Source organism: Ammospiza nelsoni, chromosome 5 (assembly GCF_027579445.1).
Source record: "Ammospiza nelsoni isolate bAmmNel1 chromosome 5, bAmmNel1.pri, whole genome shotgun sequence".
In the NCBI taxonomy this organism is placed as follows: domain Eukaryota; kingdom Metazoa; phylum Chordata; class Aves; order Passeriformes; family Passerellidae; genus Ammospiza; species Ammospiza nelsoni.
In genome coordinates, this window is record NC_080637.1 from 31252349 (window position 1) to 31272519 (window position 20171).

Genomic DNA, 20171 nt, shown 5'->3' on the forward strand with positions numbered 1-20171 from the left:
ATGAAAAAAAAATGCAATATAATCCAATTACTGCAATTCATGGCTTTTAAAAAGAGATACAAAACACTACAATCACCTAATTCTGAACAGTAGAAATATCTGGCACTTGCATGAAACTTTATGCCACAGCAATTTAATTAAATAAAGTTAGAGCTGTTTTCTGTTTTAAGCAAATTAATATCATAGTAGCAAAACACAGTGCTTGGGTTTTTTTGAAAACTTCCTTGGCACAGAAGTCCATCTGAATTTCCAGAAGAAACCACAGAGCTAGATTATAAAGGATGGATGACAACACAGCCCCCTGAAAAACATTCTGTAATTATGGAATTAGACCTAGTATTCCAATCTACAGATTTTTCTAATGAGTTAGCAAAGAACAAAAATTCTGCATATTAGAGGTCATTACAGGAGTTTTGGGCTTCATGTCTGGTCAAACTTCAGCTCAGCATCACACCCAATTCCACAACAAAAAGTATGCAACAATCTGAAGATGTGGGTAATGTAGTCTGTTCTGAGGAACACCCCTCTTTCACACATGAACTTTTTCCAGTGACCCTATTTCATGCTCATACCCAGCAACCTACCAGTTTTTCCACCTCAGCTGCATGATGTACAGAATCATACACCACACATCAGCAGCATTATTGTTCAGGGCTACCACTACATAGGTGAAAGCAGATCCCAACCAATTAAACAAATGTAACCTGAAATAATTCTTGTTACCTTGTTGAGTTCAAGTCATTCTAGCTGTGGTACACTCTAAATCTTGCTCAATAATTACCAAGATTTAGGAGCTTTTCCCAGATCCTAGAGATTGCAGGCAAAAGCAATTTTAGGAAAACTATCAACAAGAATATTAATTCTGCAAAGTGTTTACCTTTAATGGAAATACTTGCTCTGGATCAAATAGTAAGCCACACATTAGGACAACATGGACAACTCTCATGTATTCAAGGGGTGTGGGGGAACTACTGCTCAAGACAAAAAAGTCCTAACTCACAAATGAACCAGAAGTGAGATTAATGGGCCTTCTGACCACATATGGGAATGGGTAAGTGATCCTGCAGCCCCTCCAATGCTGAGCTTGTATCATGTTTCAATTCCTTAGGCTGTCTGGTATAGGTACACTGCATTTTTTAACTCTTAGCTGAAAGTATTTATAATAAATGGAAACAAATTACTTTAATAAAAAACAACAACAAACACCACCACCCTCTGTCAGTTCCACTGGCCAAATAAGAATGTGAGTTAGATAACATAACAGGTCATAGAGCCTTGCCTTTATGCATTAGTTTGTTTACAAGGTAATTCCTAACAAGGTATTAAAACTGCCAATTACTTGAGTGACGAATAAAATTTTCCTTGCAGTAAAAGTGTGCTCCAGCAGAAGCCAGCAATTTCCTGAACTGCCCGCCTCCTAAATTGCAGTGTGAAAGTGTTCAGTTATAAGACGGCTTGCACAGTACTGTCTTTGTGTCAGCATTGCTCCATAAAACATAAATTCCTCACAACTGGCAGGATAATAGCCCCTGTATTACAAACTTTAGTTGGACCTAATGGAACCAAATAAAACTCTTACACCATCTTCAGAGTAGCACTTATACCAACTGGCAAATTACCTGACACAGACCAAGTTACAACAAAACCAAACAAAAAACCTGCAGCTTGTTTGCTTCAGGAACATTTTTCTTTTTTTGAGATGGTAAGGCCATATTGAGGAGTGACAAGCAACTACTTCTGCTCACTGAAACTGCACTATACATCGTAGTCCTAGTCCACCACACAGTCAAAATCAAACCAGCCCTCAATGCACCCTCCTGCTTAATCATATTTGTAGAAGTTACTCAGTTGCAAAATAGCTGAACAGTTCACTCCCTATTGCTCCTAGTCCAGTTTCTCTTCAAAAGATTGTAAATATAATAATTTACACCTGGAAGATTACTCAGCACTGAAGATATCCAAATAGTTCTACTTTAGGACCCAACTTTATTTAACAGGAGACAGTTTAACTCTAATTTGATTTTTCTTCATAATCATCACTTAAGCAGATTGAAAAGAACAGTGTATCACCCTCCTCGTAACTGCCAAACCATCATCAAAATTAGTCAAGAAGGACATGTTTGAAAACACAAGCCTATCTAACTGTCAAGACAGAATCAAAGAGCACAAATGTGGACACAATGACATAAAAGTTTTTCCACTGAGAGGAGGGTGAGGGTAAAAAATGCCAAAAGAAAATCTTTCCTGTGAACGGTACTATTGTTGTGCTCAGATAAAAGGAGCTGCATACACTCCATTGGTTTAATTTCACAGACCCTCAAGGCACGATGAGAGAAAGAGATTCCCTGCAACAAGAAAACCAGCACATCAAGCTCAGCCAGAAACAAACCTGCAGCAATGATATCAATTTCTTCATGTGGAAGGACCAGCAACATGCTGTAGCTTCCTTACAATTTCTCCTGTTACAGCTAAAGCAGCAGGAGCACCAAGGAATGCAGATAAACCCACCAAAAATATCTACTTGGATTTGAACGTGCCTTTTGCAATTTGAGTGCTTATATCCTGACTTGCAGCAAAAAACCCCACAAACCATTGACCAGGAGTGCATACAGCCTGATTTAATTACTTTTACATAAGTAAAAGTGTGAGTACCAGCTTAAGAAGAATACCAGTTTTTCATTATGGGTATGAGAAATCTTAGCTCTCCTCCTCAACATTCATGACTTTAAATGTACCAATAGACCAGAAATCCTGTAACAGCCCTCTTAATCCTGATCTCAAGATTCATTCTATATAACCAGCTGCCATGTATATGACATAATGACTTTTACTTTCCTTATTCTGGGGAAATACAAAGCAGGTCACAAACTTCTGTATTCATTTTGTTGAGCATCCAGTTAATGCCTTTCAGATATAAAAGCTCTTAAATGCTGCAACATCTACCCCCCCTCCCCTCCACCCCCCAGTTTTTAAAGATATGAGACAGTCATACTGTCTCTTGATTAAGATTGTCAGTAGGAAATGTTTTCTACCTAAGAAAAATATCCACCTAAGCTTCATGGTCCTGATGAGATGTAACTCATCGTGCACACTGTAACATGGAAAATCCAAGGCAGGAACAGATTAGGACCTGAAGTCTTGTCTTTTGTTTCTATTCGAAATCTCAGCACAAAAAACCACTCCTGCACTTCCAGTATAAATTTTCTTCCTGCTGTATCCTGATCTGCAGTATTTTGAAAACTTCTTTGTTGGATCTCACCCTACTATACTGGCAAAGAGTATGTGTAGGAGCCTGGAGGTGAAGCAAGCTAGTAAAGAACAAGAACAACAACAACAATTTTGGAGAAGAGTCCATGCAACCTGTTCTGCATAATTGTTAGATGCAAAGTAACTGTCTTAACATACGTGTATAACTGGACTAAGACAGTACCTTCTGTCCTTCAACTAAACCTTGAGAAGCAGAATAATCTGAATTACAAAAAGACAAATTAAACCATTGTGGAATCTCCTATTGGAAAACAAGAGTAAAGAGGGAAAAAAAGTCTTCTGCTAGGACTGGATGCATCTTTCTGACCAGTGCTGAGGCCAAGACACGACATTTCATAGATGCATGGTCTGACTAGGTTAGAGCTTTTGGAGGCAGCCATGTCAGAGTCGTGCAAAACCAACACGACTGTCCACATCTGAGCATGTCCTGAGCGGTCTCCACTGCATGCCACTACAACTCACAGCCTCCTTTTAAATTTTTCTGCGTTTTTTACCTGCTCTTCCCTTCATTCACTAGCTGACATCATATTCATATAGCTGGCATATTGTTTCTTGCAGTCCCCCTCCTCCCCACACAAATTCCTTTGGGAGCAAGGATGTAAACACACTGTGTGGAAGAAAACTGAAGCAAAAGGGAAAAAACAAATTATATTTAATACAAAGAATCAAGACTGTAATTGGAAGAGCTGGAAGACACATACTTTGTGGCTTTTAGGATAAGACTGGACAACTTTAAGAAACTCTTATTAGAAGAGCCTCAGTAACTACTACTTCAGGAAGAGCAAAAATGTTCTTTTTTCTTTAATTTCTACTCATCTGAATACTGGGCAACACTGTAATGAACAATTACATTATTAAAATAGTGAATTTTTAAGCTGAACACTACCCTTACCAAAAAAGCAGCCTCTGATATGAATGGGACTACATGCTCTTCTCACAATTAAGACACCCAACTGGACTGAATTAAAAACGTCTGGGTTGTTTTTTTTTTTTTTTTTTTAATATTTGTAAGTGTTAGTCACAGAAGTATTGCAAGTGAAACTGTTTTTCTCCAAGGCAAAATCAGCAGAAATAGAGCCTAGATTCTGGCTCACTTCCAGTTCCACTGGTAGGTTTACAAGTCTGATACCTCTCTCACACATGAGCTTCTTGCCTTCCTTGTGGCAAGCAGTTGTTCCTTCTTTTGAAGGTCTCCATTTCATTACCCATGCCTCTCATTCCTCTTTCAAGCCAGATGTCAGAAAGACTCTGTTTTTCTATTTCGTGTTTTTATATTACACAGGCATAACAGAAAATGAAAACTCAGAACTCTGTAGGATACCGATGCCCTGTCCAAAACTTGAAACCAAAGGTTTATTGGTTCCCAAATCAAACATAAACTGGGAAAGGGGAAAAGATGCAGACTGAAACAGTGATCAGATACGTTTTCCTCATCAAAAAGAAGAGACAAATCCAAACTTTCAAACACATGATACTTCCATAACAATTCTCTTCTGATTCCAGTCATAGTACCAATATGCAACTAATTAAGTTTTTCTTCCAAACTCTCTTCTTAATACCCTGATGTCTGTTTCCAATTTAGTTTTCTGGCTTTTCCAAAATAATCACAAGTTACCTAGCATGTGATAGGCAAGTGAATGTGTAAGTTCATCCCTTTATTTTAACAACTGAAACAAAAGCAATTCAAGCATAGCTACTTTGGCAAAAGCTGACAACAGGAATAGCCCAGTGCAGACTTGGTGAGCTGTGTGACAGTTCGTTAAAGCTAAAATCTTGGAAAACTTTAAATATGATCTAGATAAAATCAGTATAGTTCCCTAGAGTATTATACATCATCTTTCTAATCTAATGTACAGAGCTCCTAAGTAAAAACACCTATTTTTTATCATTACAGAGCAATCCTCCCTTTTAGAGGGTGCAGACCAAAGTCTAGGCAGATTAGACTGCACACCCCTCTAGATGTACCCCTAACTTGAATCATCCAAGGTGAGCAATGTTATCCCATCCACTTTTCTTTCACTCAAGGCACAAGTGATTTCACTGCTCTACTGCAATCACCACCACCAATTCTCTAAAATAAAATCCAAACTTATGCCTGACCTCTCAATTTCATTCTCACTTCTTCCATTTTCCATATGCCCCACTCCTCTGTAAAATTCCTGCCACTCTTCCATTCTGTCATATCAGAGCAGTGTTCTCTATTTTTGTAGTCCATTACGATTCTTTTTAATTTATCTTTTCCTTTACCACTCTGATCAGAAAATCATGACAGATTTATCCACTGCAAATAGCTCATAAAATCTGCATTCTTTTCCATTCTCATTGCAAACGCATTAATCTAGGTTCTCACTCATACAATTTTTGCTACAACAAACTATGGGTTTCTATGTACTTCTCTTTCCCATCATTCAGCCTAAATTGCAGTCATAAAAATTGAGTTTCCATGTCTGTAAACCTGAGTAAGGCAGGTTTCTTTTCAAATTCTTTCATTTACTTCCTCTTAAGTCTCCACACCAAATGTCAAAGACTGCAAGAACTAATTCCAGTAAGTTCCTCGCTCTAGCTTTTTGTTCACAACTTCAGACCAAGTCACACATGGTTTACCACCCCTCTCAGTTTTGGGACATTCTCCAAGTAGCCTTATGGCTGAAGGCCAGTATGGCATTCCTCTATCCCTTCTTTCAATCCTTCTTCAAAACAAACTCTTCCAGGCAGCACCCAAATCTTAATCCTTCCCATAATAAAGTGGTAGCTGAAGAGATGACAAGGATGTAAAATATTTGACCAATGTTTTCTTCATACTGGGATCCAGACTCCAGTTTAGTTTGCTAGCTTTATAAACAAACAATACCACTTTCTCTGGCAAGCATAGAGGGGAAAGGCTCCTAGTGAATGTAAGCTTTCATTTTCAGGAGTTTCATCTAAACATCTTTCTTGTGACTGCAGCTTTCTAACTGCCTCCTGAGACAGTGTTCTCCAGGATATTACACACAGCTTTTACTCCCAGACCACTGTAAAATGACACAGAGGCAAACTTCTCACACCTATCCTTCTGTCTTTACTGAAAAACATTCACAAGGGTTTAAGTTACTGCCACAAAGTGCAAACTATCACTCTTATTTCTAAACTGTCAAATGGGAAAAATGCATGATTTACTTTGAGTGCTTGCTTCAATTAGCTGAATTTTATTTCTTAATATGACTATCTGAAGCCTGATCTGGGATGCCCATTATCAAATCACGCACATAAATGCACTTTTCCACATTTTAAACAGAAAGAAACACACAATACTAAAAAAAAAATTTAAAAAAATTAAAAAAAAAAATCCCTTCACAATAGTAGAAGGAATTAACTGCCACTTTTCTTCAGTAACTATGTTTGTGCATAAAGTAAGATAAGTCATCAGGCTAATTTTGTAGTGGCTGACTAGAAAGCTAAATTTAAAGCTGCAATAGCTTTTCTTACTATGAAAACCTGTGACCTGTGCAGTCACCTAGGACTGGCTACCTTACAGTTTTTTTGTCCTGTTTTACCTCCTGACCTTTCCTGTTAGTACTTTTTGTTCATTTACCATTTTAAGCATCCAGGACAAGACACATCTTCAAAGCCAGTAAATTTAAATTCATCACATATTGACATAAAGACATTTACAAACTAAAGGCTGTACAAAACCTTCAGAGAAGTGGCTTGTGGATTCTGTCCATCGTCTAACAAACACATGGCCACATTTCCAAAAAACTGCCTCAGTTTTGGCAGCACTTTTAAGTATCTCAGAAGTCAAAAGTGAACAGTCCAACAGTCCCTGCCTTAAAGGCTTCCTCTACAGATAGAGTTGGAGGATTCCCCCAACAGAGCATAGAAAAATCTCTACCATGTCACATTTTTGTTATGTCTCTCATAAACAGAAGATTTCACATTCTAAAAGAGTAGTGAAGCAGGAACCTAATATAAAACACACATTACTGTAAGACTTGAAAAACATTCCTGAACTGTGAATCATTCATGCACCCTTTAACTTCCACATGTTCCTCTCTGACTGTACTACAACCAAGTATCTGTTTGTGTTCTAGACTAACATGATCAGTCCTTACAATCTAACAACTTGAATCACCTACACCATATGCTCTAGTGCCTTTAAATAAACTATCTCCTATTCAATAAAATGTAAAATTACATGGCTATTTAAAACACTCCATTCTGGAAAACTAGTCTAATGTTAGAATTTCACTATATGCATGAAAGACTTGGGCACGTACAGCTCTTCTAGTTCCTACTGACTACAAGTGCATTACTATGGAACATATCCTGGATGTGGGTAATAAGAAACATGGGGGCTTTAATACCAGTTCTACACACATGTTTTGATAAGAACAATAAATTCTAGTTGGAGAGACAGGATACTTCAATACTCCAAGCTCTTCTGTCTCTTCACAGTCACTGCTACCTTCCATAGTTCACAGTACTGAAGGATAGTGTACTGATGATGTTTGACAGTGTATACAACTAGGTATTTTTTAAAAATTCTGCAAGTAAAAGTAGCATGGGTTTCTTATTTAAACTGTGTATCCTTAAACAAAATCTTACCTAACATTGCTGAATTTGCAAATCAGTCTCTTTCTTACAAAGTACTAGTAACATCAGAAGAAGTTAACATTTTCAGAAGAATTTTTAAGTAAAACCCCTATGCAAATAGTAGCTGGTAAGTAAAACACCAAACAGGACTTCTAGACAAGGCTACTGTACTTACACCATTTGGTTTAAATCTGTTTCTGGATTTTTCCCCTAGGTCCAAAACTACAACTGCAATAGACCTGAAAGGCAGTATTTAGTTTTCTTCTCATGTGTCAAGACCACTGGTTCAGGCAGACTTTTAGGATAAAAAGGACAGAACTGGTACATCTTGGACAAGCAATGTCATGGGAATGGAAACAATACTCAAAACTTTCGCTTTCTCTCCTGGAATGAGGGCTTTAGTGCCCAATTTTGTACCTGATACAAAAGCAATCTACCTATCTTGGAACAGTAAAAAGTAAACTGTTTTTTCTCCAAGAAATGAATAATTCTCTACTACAAAAATTTGAAGCAATTCTCCATTTAGAATACGTCTAACATATTTTACTTTGAGGGTTAGATAAATACACTACCAGGTGTACTGCCTGCACATTATATACCTGTTTTAAGCAGCTGTTAAATCCAATACTCTCCTCAAAGAGTTGCCAGCACGTGTGGGACCTGAGCTCCTGGCTAGAGTTATTGTGCTGACAATCTCTGGCAAATACCCGAAATTCCCTGCCTCCATATACTGCTCTCTTCATGCCTTCTCTTATAGAAGGTATATAAAAGGGCTTGGTGGCTGTGCAAAAAGAACACTCTGCAATTTAATTTTCAGAGACCTGACCTAGGCCCCCTGACCAGATATATCCCAAACTACCACCCACATAGGTCACAGTTGTATCCAGACTGCCAGGAGGCTCACAAGCTCTCACAAGAATAGAATCATCACACGAATAAAATCATAGATACATCTCCAGCCATGTAAAGAGAATGTGCCTGAATATCCTTGTATACTCACTCCTTCACACTGACACATCTCCCAGGGTGGTGGTGAGGGGGCGTGCCTGCCTGATACTGAATTCCCAAGATGCTCAACCCTCACCTGGCATTGGTAAAAACAAAATGTTAACACTCCCGTTTCATGTTACAGACAGACTGGGATCATTTCCTGCTCTGGGTATGTTTATCCTGAATAATTCATTAGTACGTAAATATCTCATTTAGATAAAATATCAACTAGATACCTAGAAATGAGGAAGATCCAGAAATGGAAAGTGGACTAACATGATAATCCACCCATGCTTGTTTATATCCTTCAAAGTATTCAGACATACATGGCTGTGTGGGGATACCTGCACTATTGTGGAGACATAGCAGCAGTATAATTTCCTCTGCAGGGCAAGAAAATTCTTTCAGAACAGGTAAGAGACTAAGGCTCCCCAGTTCAGTGAGAATTCTTCACAAGAAAAAAATATTGTAATAGAGTTCCTTCAACAATGCAGATATTGGCAAGAAAAGAGGGTATCGCTTCTACAGCATTCCTTGGAAAAAAACCAGCTGGGTTTTCAACTGATAGTAATGAACCAACCATATGCATCTCATAAGAAGTGGAATCAAAGCTAGAAGACTATCACTCTCTTTTCTGCTATCATTTGAAAGCCAGAACAAAGACTCAACATGGAAACAGGGGTTTGCTTTGGAAAGGCTTCACAACCTCCTTTCTTTTAAAAGTTTAAAATCCTGGAGAAGGTCATCAGATGTTTCTCTAAAGAGTGATTCTAAAACTTGTATTCTAATTGTTCTATATGTGTTCTCTTCACATGACTTAAGATACATTAAATCAGTTCCCTTCAAAAAACATCCACCACAGAAAAACCAAATGCACATATTTTTTCACATCTAAAAAAACCAAGTATCATTAGATTATCTGTCCATTTATGCTATCACAATACCTTATATATTTTTTATGCCAAACAGTTATATGCTTATTTCTCTTTATTTATACTATTTTCTATGAAATTAAATTTAGTATCTTTACATAAATAATATCCAACCAGTAAGAACAGGAGGCTCAGGAGAGACCTTATTGCTCTCTAAAATTTCATCATGGTAAAGGGTGTGAGGCATTGGAACAGGCTGGAAAGGGATTAAGCCACCATCTCTGGAAGTATTTACAAGATGTGCATATGTGGCTTTTACAGACATGGTTTAGTGGTGGCCTTGACAGGGCTGAGTTAATGGTTGGACTTGATCCTAAAGGTCTTTTTCAACTTAAAACGATTCTATGATTCTATGCCAAGTTTTAAAGAAAAGCCATGTAAAAGAGACAAGATGAATTATTTTTGGACAATACAATACAACACAATTTATTTTTATGTTCTATGTTCATCTGTTTTGATATAGAACAATCAATTATCTCAACTACTGTAGATTGGAATTTGTAAGTTAACACAAAACATTAAAGTAATTATTTCTGCCATACTAAACTCCAGGAATCTCTGCTATAGTTGTAGAATATGTACTAAATCTTAAGTGTAGCACAATTCCATTCAGTAATCTCCTTATCCGCACACAGAATTAGAATGAAAACCAGCTAACACCCAACAAGAGCAACTTTAACTGCATTAGTAGCGTGATAAAAGCTTTTAGAAAATACTTATTTTTCTTTCAAGTGTTAGCATATACAGTGCATAGCAAAGATTTTTCCATGTTTGACTGCCTGAGTAAATGGCCCAAGTCAGGGACATAAGGACATAAGGACATAGAACAAACAATTCAACAGTGACTGAAAATTATTTATTCTCTCAAAGGAATACCAAAATTTTTGCACAGCTGCAAAAGAATGATTTTGGCTTCCTCTAAACAACAATTGTTGAGTTTCCATGAAAAGGAGAAATGCTGAGAATTCAGAAAAAAAAGCAAGACTATATAAATCACTTTATTATGCTAATATTTCTAGCCTTGTGGTAAAAAGGACTTTAGCAAGGTGGTAAATATATATATACATACATACATATATATATATATATATATTTATAAGAAATAAAATTTTAGATCAATTAGATGCTTGAACTACAGAATGCTACGCCAGTGTAAAAGTAATGCCAAAGCTACTACAAAATAAAATAAGTACTTAAATTCAACAGTTATTTGTCAGACACCATCTGCTTTTTCTTTCATTCTTTTCTGATTCTGATCTGTAAGAAACCACATCAGTATCAAATGTCACTTAGTTCTTATTCAAACAGAGCAGCCCAGACACAGCGGCTGCACCAGCTGACTTGGCTGACCTAGGCCTAGAGTAAAAACAAACCCCTATAAATCACCAGATGTAAGCAATTGAATAGTGATCAATTTAATTAACTGAACAGCTTTCCAAAGTTTATTGTACTGTTTTAACCCTTCAGGATTCTTCAAGAAAGGTAACTTGCAATTTGTATTCAAGGACAGGATTTGACCAGAGGGCTACAAATTATTAGCTTCAGACACTTTAGATTCCCACTGATAAAACACAAATCCCACACATGAAAATCAGGTCTTTTTTTTAAACTAACAGTATGATAGTAGCTACTTTTCTACATCTTCCTTCAACAGTTTATTGAAACTAAATCACAGAAAAGAAATCCAACTAATTTATCATTAAAACATCAGGAATAACATTTCCTTTAAAATCAGCTTTTTTTTGTTATGGATTCTGTATGCCTTTTACATTATACTCGTATTACACATGAACACCAAGTAACCTACTCATTTCTTTCATGAAATGCAATGAACATGGACACCATCATGTGTCATAACTTTATGTATTAACTGCAGTAAAAAAAAAAGTGCCACACATTAAAATGGGCTCAAAAAAAAAAATTCACAATGCTGGCAAAACATCTTCTGACCTAGATACTTGTGCTGAAGCTGCATCTCAAGAGGATTTCCCTGTATTGTCCAGTGAAATTAATGGAATTCAGCCATGATTTAACACATCAGGATCTCAGCCAAGATGCATAACGATGGAGTATAAGTCTTGTTTTAAAGACAGCACTGTACAAGTTTGTGTAACATTTACAGATGCTCATACAGAGCCTAGCACAACAGGACTGAGGCTTCTGGGTACTACCACAACATAAATTAATTCTAATGCAGTCTTTGTATTTGGGAAGCACAAAAACTACAAGGATTAAGCTCAATTATACACATTTTAAAGAACGACTAAATAATATGACATAATCGACTTCCTAACCACAAGCTGCTCTATTTCCAATTATTTTACTTTAATCTCTGTAATACACATATTTCCATGAACCCTGCAGAGTTAGTTCCACTAAACAGGGACAAAAGTAAGATTTACTTACAAAGACAGAAGAGTTATATTTGCTGAGACTGGTCCCAGATCTGGAATGATCTCCAGTTCATTGTTGTTCAAATTCCTATTAATATTACAAAAGGGAGAGTTAGCTTTAATTTTAATCAGAACTATGTACATCGGACTTGCTAAACTGCTGAACTCTGTCACCTCAAAATTAAAAAATAATTTCAGTTTCACTTAATGTAAAATATCAGAACAGCAAGAATCTTTGTTGTTCAAGCAATCATCCCTAGAGAAACAACTATACAATTAGCATACACAAACACAGGTTGGGTATTTTTGGTTGGGGTTTATGTTTTGGTATGGTTTTTAATTAAGACAAATTAACTTACACTTCCTGAAGACTATGAAGGTGATCCAAGATACTGGTCTTGATTGAAGATAATTTGTTGTGACTTAAGTCCCTATGAGGTTACAAAAATAAACACCCTGTCAGTTTTGCCACACGATATCAGGTAAAGCAGTGCAATTTCAATCCAAATTATGTTCTCACTTGTCTCCAAGTACATAAAAGGATTTTTTTTATTAGCAAAATTAGAATAGAAACTCATTTGCTTACACAAGGTGTAAATATACAAATACAAATGCAAATACCTTGATCACTGCTAGCTGTGTCAAAGGAATTCCTAGTATCTCTGAACAATATAGAACTGTTCATTGGAATGTACATAGGACCCATGGAAAACATCTTAAGATTCTGACTCAGATAAACCAACAACTGCTTTCCCACATACTCTCACAACAAAACATATGGCTATAACAACCTCTTGGTTCCTTCAACAAGGAAAATTCAAAAACCATAGTCATTGCAGTCTCATTCCTTGGGTTAATCATAATACTTCACTCTTTTCACATGCATCTCAAAAGCAATGTATAGCTCACAAATACACAATGAGGACCACCCATAAATCACAACTGTATTTTCATGCTTCCACAAAATTCCAGACACCATTCCCACATAACTAAATTCAATAGAGATCTTAAAAAATAGCAGAAGAAAAAGGACATAGCAAGGGCTAATTCTGAGTTTTAATATGTTTGTATACTGTTGATATTAATACCACTTAATACTTAATGACCCTTGTAGAAGCAGCTTGAACCCTTAGCTTGTGCCATGTTGAAGATCCCAGTATATATTGATGCAGCTTATAAACAATTGTTAACATCTGTGCAGCATTAGCTACAAAACAAGCCAGGTACTAAAAATATAACACTTCTTGACCACAAGAAATACTTTTCCTTACAGTGCCATGCATCTTTACCCTCTCAAACACCTGACATCATACAAGAGGCCTAAGAAATTTTTGCTGTAGCCTCAGCCTTATGTTTCTGTTTTGGAAATATAACAGAAATAAGAGTGACTGTAAAGTGAAAGACAGAAAAGCTAACTGCAGGAACTCAAACCTGCACTTCTCTAACCTCTGCACAAGTAGTACAGACCCACAACTCATCTTGTGACCATGACTACCTCTGTTAAAGGCCTCCCCCTTCTCAGTCACTCATCCACCAAAACGTGCACTTTTCTGTTCCCCTACTACAGATTATCACTATCTCACCAGCATCAATCCAGACATCTGCAAGCATTTGTCCCAAGTTAAAACACTGCATTTATCCAAGCCAGCTAACAAAAATGACATTATTTTAGTAAGTTCCTTAATTCACTCATGAGTGTTTGTAATGCAGACACATAAAGCAATGAATCAGTGCACCTCAGCAGTGAGCAGCTACAGTAACAGGTAAAGGGTGCTTTTTTTCAATTTTTTTTTTTTAAATTGCTCACACTCCATGATACTATTCCCCATGCTAATTAAGCACTTAAGAGTCATCCACCATACCCAGGGTCCTCATCAAGCCACACAAGCATGAAGTGTCATTTCAAGTTGAATCTATGTAGAAACTACATTATTCCTCACTTCTGGGTGAGATGACTCAGTAGAGTCAACTGTGCTGAGCACGCCAAACACAGCTCTGACTGCCATGGACATGTCTGCTCTCCATCCACAGTTCCAGAAGTGAAGAAAGCTGATGAACAGCATATCCCTGCTGCACACAGACCAGAGCTGGCTTAAACAAAGCCAAGTTCAGGGTCTGTGCTAGGCATTCTGCTCTGTGACTAAGCCCTGAAAACCCACAGATCCAGAGAAATTCAGTTTCCCTGCATCCACGACTCCACATCCTCAGACACAGGTGTAATTCTGCAACCCAGCCAGGAACCTAGGCTAGGTTTCCTTAGCAGAACATGTGGATAGTAAAACTCTGTTTTAGATTCTCCCAACTGACTCGTTCAATGTTGCCGGGACAGTTTCATCATCACTTTTGCTCCTCTTCTACAGTTGGCAATTAAAAAATCCCCGAGTAATAATAAGAATTAAGTATAAAAAATAATCCCAGGCACACATGGGTATTATGAGGGGTATCACCAGTACTCAGCTGTAAGGTGTGCTCTGAGCCAGCCAACTGGACCAGGCCCAGCGAGTTGCTGAGCTGTGGCATGAGAGCCTGGTTCAGGGCCACAGGCAGGGAAAAGAGATGGGCTGGGTTTCCCAAGCCAGGACTGCACAGGGCAGAGCTGCAGGTGTGAATGGCATTTTCCAGAACAAAAGAAGGGGCCGAGGGCTGGGGGAGAGCCACCTACAGAGGAGAACACATTCCACCACCTCCAGGTGGCCACAAAAGGGATGTTTTCAGAGACTCAGCTCTGGACTCTAGAACCTAACATATATCTGTGCCTTGACTTCCAGGTGTCTAAACCCCAGAGGCTTTCCTCTTAACAATGGAAAACCAATACAGTGTCAATGTTTTCCAAAGCCCACTAATTTTAGTTCCACCGTTATGATTCTGAGTTCTCCCGTATATTAGGTGAACCACACTAAAGTTAGAGGAGTGCATCTTTCACTACTTAAAAATCTAGTGCAAACAATCCCCAGACCATGCACTGGAGAAAAATCCCTTTGTTTAAGATGTGAAGGCATTAGCTGCACAGGTTTGAAATTATCCCACTGCATTCTTAAGTGTAAATACTGAAAAAGTATGCTGCTACAAAAATCTAGACAGCAATCTAACTTGGTCCTTAAAGACAGAGTAGAGACAGCTTTTGCCCTTAAACTTAATTCAATATTTGGCTTTAGTCTGTAGGGATTATAAGAACTATGCAAATAAACAGCCAAAATTCACTTCAGTTATGGCTGCTAGTGCCTAACATGTTACTGTTGTTCACGCTTCAGACAAGACTTAGGAATCAGTAATTATTTCAACAAAGAGCTTTCAACATTAGTGTTAAAAACCTGCATTTCTTCATTTCACCTAAAAACTCTGCAAAAGGTTTATTTAAGGCAAGTTTGCCTAAAGGACCCACCAGACAGTCACAGACGTGAGTAGATTTGTTCTGCTGGAGTTAAAACATGTTAAAAAAAAAAAAAATCTGGCAGAGTCCTTAAACTATAAAAATCCTGCAATTACAACCACTGCTGTGCATGATCACCACACTGGAGCCAGACACTTTCACTCATAGCTTAAGCTCACATCCATCTGGAGTCTATCAAGGCAACCGTGAGCGTAACTAACACTAGGTCTCAAACTACTTTTTTTGGTGTTTGTTTTTTAACACTAAAGATACATTCACATTTTCCAAGTAGCACCTACTTTAAAAAATACATACACAGAAATTTCTTATGCCTGGTTTACTTACAGGTTGTCCAACACAAGATGAAAAAAAAAATCCCAAAGCAAAAAACCAACAAAAAATGCCCAACCCTCCAGAAAATACTGAATTACCTATTTCATACAGTATATATGCTTGTCTACCAATAGTTGCACAAAACACATATTGTAAATTTTTATTAAACATTACTTCAGTACCACTGGCATAGGAAACTTCATGAACATTCAGTAAAAAAAGCCTTGCAAGTTACATTTCAAGTTCAATCAGAGTGGTTGGAAGTGAAACCAAGAGTTAAAATATTTGCCTTTTACTAATAATCTAAATGAAGCTTAAGCCTGTAGAAGTTCTTCAAACTTACAAGCATTGGATTGGCACAATTTTTTAAAATATAAAAATCTATCATCCCAGTTGAAAAACTACAAGTTTATTTCAGTCCAATGCATTTCTCAACATACCTTAAAACATGTATGAAGAATAAGTTGGAAGATTAAATTCTATTTTTCCTTCACAGAAATAGAACTGACATTGTTCAAACATTAGTACTATGTGTTTTCCATTTCTGAATTTTCCTTGTATGTTAAAACCAAATTACAAGAGGGGAGAAACTTCCCTCTGTGGTTACTTTTGCTACTAGAAGCTCAAAAGTCATAGAAGATAGAACATACTCTGAAAAGTCAGAAATCAGATACATATTAAGAAAGTCTTTATAGCAATAGTAAGCATATATACCTGTTCTTCAGCTCACATTTCTAATAGAAGTGATTGGACATTTAAGTAGAATTGTCTCTACTTGAAAAAGCATGCCACAGTTTTTACCCTCAAAGAACCTGTTCTATGAAAAAAACTATTTTCTTTGTTCCATTATGTTTGTGTGACATCTTTTGTAACTAACTCACAAGTCCCAACATTAGCTGAAAGAACTCTGAACATTAATGTTTGTGTGATTAAAAAGTGAAAGGAAGCCTAATGCACAGAGGGAGAAGGTAAGTGCTTCTTCACACATTTTATAGATATAACTTTTAGACTCTAACTTAATTTACAACACTTAGTCACAATTATCATCCTCTTTCTTAGAGAACTCAGAAACCTGAGCCCCAAGTCAAATTTTAAAATGCAAATCCAGCAACAGTTCCTTAATCAGTCCCACTGGGGCCTATAGAGCTGCTAATTCAGCAGAAATCAGCAGAGCTGAAAAACAAAAAGCCAGGCTGTAGCTGTTTTAAGACACTGATCCAAAGTGACTCATAAATCAGCTTGCTATGCTCAAGCTTCAGTCTGGAAAATATTGAAAAACAGCTGTGAAAACCATACAGCTTTTTTCTGGCAATTCTGGTAGAGAACTAGAGGATTTATAAAATGTAAACACTAAAGATGTAATACAAACACAAGTGAAAACCATTTTTCAGACTTTCCCTCCTGCCCCACCGACAGTTCTAGCATTCCTGAGTGAACCTGGCAAAGGGTTCTGCAGCGCCAGTGGGAGTTTGCACACATGGAGGACTCTGGCCAATGCCCAACACTCTTCCTCCTCCACCAGCTCTAACAACCCCACATTCTTGCAATATCAGGATACACATCCTGGAATTAAACGGTAATCCAACTTCAAAACTATCTGTACACAAAGGCATTAAAAACGTTTAACAGTTTTCAGCAGACTGTTACCTCTCAAGAAGACAAGGTAATGGAAGAAGGCATTTTTAGCTAAAGTCACAGTGAAGCTGGCAATTATAGCCCATTTACACTCCACTTTGGAAGACACTTCCATACAACACAGTAGACTCACACCTGCCACCAAGAAGAAGGGGACATAAGTCAGGTTCATTTTTTCCCCTCTCTTTGTCCCTTCTGAGGTCACTCTTATTTCAGCAGGGAGAGTGAACAAAAAAAAGGCATGAAAGTATGCAGCAGGAGTTTCAAAAACCTGCTCTCCATATGGGTGAGCACAGATGGGCAAAGGAAGGTGTAAAGCCTGACATGGGCCTAGACCTTCTCAGGCAGAAGAGCTCCCATTCCCCTGCTTGGGGGTCTCGCCTGTGTATGTTAAGAAGGTGGTAAGAAAAGCTGCTGTTTTCTCAAGAGGACTGGAAAGCCTGCAATTAACTACTAGCCTTTGGCTATACCCACTATAGAGTTTCATGGAAAACACGGCAGACATATAGCAATAAAATTCATAAACAGTCTTTTACAATTTGTAATGCGCAGTTTGTTGCAACAATAATCCAAACTAGTCAAACCTTTTTTTTTTTGCGTATGTAAAGCTGAACTCATTAATTACCAAATTGCACAATCCCAGGTCCAAGTACTGGGGTAGCTGGAGGTAACAGACAATGCCACACTCTTCCTTGTTCTTATTAAGAGGGGAAGGAAGAAAGAGCTGGGTACTGCTAAGGCATTTGTCACAAACAAAAGAAATATTTACACAAAAGCGGCCAGACCACATGGTTTGGTGACACCTACAATGATGTACCTCTGTGAGTTTAAAAGCAAGTGACACAGCTGTCCAATGAGTAATCACAGCAGGGTTCCTTACAACAGACCAAAGCTTATTTATACAAGCGGAACTTATTTTCTCACACTTTTAAAGGAATGTGAACTTACATAAGGGCAATTTACACTACCAAGGGAATTCTAATTAGAAAAATGTCCCTCCTGCTAACAAAGAAAGCCCTGCAATGTGTTTTATTGTCTCTCGGGAACATAAGTGGAAAAAACAAATTTGGATTACCGCTAATGAAAAATGCTTTTTAAGGCATTTTAAGGCAACTCTAAAAAAATGTAAAGTTCTGTGATTTTCCCCTTTTTATTTACCTCATCTGAATTTCAACAGCATTGACGTATGCTAAACTAAGAAATTAAACTATAAAGCTTACTTTATATCAAAACAAAATCTTTAGGTTTTTTCAGAAAACTTAAGGGGGCGTACTGAAACACTTCAAAAAATTCAGAGGAATGAAATATAATAGAAAACAAAACCAGTTGTTGAATGTAAAGCAGATGCAGTAGTAGGTCTCTATGTTTCAATCACATAAGAAAGAAAAAAAAAAAGTTTCTTTCCCCTCACACTTTCGTATGCCAGTCCTGGAAATATTCAACTCCCAGAGCCATGCCTGTGTTCAGTTCCATATGGTGTCAATACAGCCATCCACATTTCATGAGTAAAGCAGCATGACCTCCAGACGAGGCAATTGAACAGAATTAGCCACAACTAATTGAAAGTCTTCCTGTTTACTTTAAAGCCCTTATCTCGATCTGCTTTGAAAATGTAATAGAAAATTAATACGACTAATACAGATGATCTTTCAGTGACAAGCTATTAAAAACAAATGTGAGAAGTACCTCGGCCATTTTCAAACTTTTAGACAGCTGACCTAATTTATGCTTTTTCTATAGAAGTTTGTAACTGAAAGTAACTTTTCCTCAGCTGGCACTTGAGTTCGCGCTGCCCTGGGTTCGGCCACTGCGCGGCACCGGCCCAGGCGGGCCCGCACCATCGCCAGCGCCAAAACTCCCCAGGAATGAAGAGCTGCACGAAGAAAACCGATAGGAGCTTTCCCAACAACACCGATCAGCGTTAACGTGATGATTACTGCACGTTGTCTAAGAAAGTCAACAGAACTTTTTCCTCGCCCTCTCCGACACTGAGCAGCGCTCCCGGGCCCATTTCAGCCGGGCGCTTATCGCCGCTACCGTCCGGGGCCGCAGCCCGCCCCAAGGGACGCTGTCCCGCTGACAGCTCGGCCGCAGCCCCAGTGCTGCCCGCTCCCGCACCTCACTGCCGCCACCACACCCGCCCTCCCCTCAAAGCCCGCCCGTCCGCAGCCCCAGGGGCAGAAGATGGCGGGAGGACGCAAACCGGTGCCCCCAGCCCGCCGCGGAGCCCGCCGCCCCGATACTCACAGCTGCACCGCCCCATGCGGCAGCCGCTCGGGCAGCCGGCTCGACTCCAGGCGGCTGCAGGCGACGAGGTGCCCAGCGCAGCGGCAAGGCGCGGGGCAGCGGGCGGCGGCGGGGCGGCCGTCCAGCAGCAGCGGCAGCAGGAGCAGCACCGGGAGGACGGCGAGCGCCGAGCGGGGCCGGCGGAGCATGGCGGGCTCGGAGCCGCTGCCCGCGCTCCCGTCCCTGGCGTTCGCCCCACTGACAGAGCCGAGCGCGGCACGACCTCCTGCTTCTCAGCGCGGGTGGCGGCTGCCGCTCATACCCCGGAGCGACCGCTGACGGGGGAAGGCGGTGGGAGACGGGTGTGTAAAAAAAGTAAAGAAAGCAGCAGGGGACCGCAGCGCCGCCACCGCCGCCAGCCACTCCGCAAACTTTCCGCCACCTCAGCCCGCC

At 38.9% G+C, this 20171-nt stretch overlaps 1 protein-coding gene across 1 annotated transcript in view; it reads right to left on the bottom strand.

Moving 5' to 3' along the window:
* The window catches only part of LRIG3 (leucine rich repeats and immunoglobulin like domains 3), a 38396-nt gene extending 18441 nt beyond the window's left edge, over positions 1 to 19955 (bottom strand). Inside the window, exons 1-3 of the mRNA XM_059472161.1 lie at positions 19740 to 19955; positions 12514 to 12585; positions 12168 to 12242 (exon numbers count right to left, since the gene is read on the bottom strand). Of these exons, the coding sequence (XP_059328144.1) occupies positions 12168 to 12242; positions 12514 to 12585; positions 19740 to 19927 (335 nt within the window). The 5' untranslated portion in view covers positions 19928 to 19955. The remainder of the gene's footprint in view (positions 1 to 12167; positions 12243 to 12513; positions 12586 to 19739) is intronic.
* Positions 19956 to 20171: the final 216 nt, after the last annotated feature.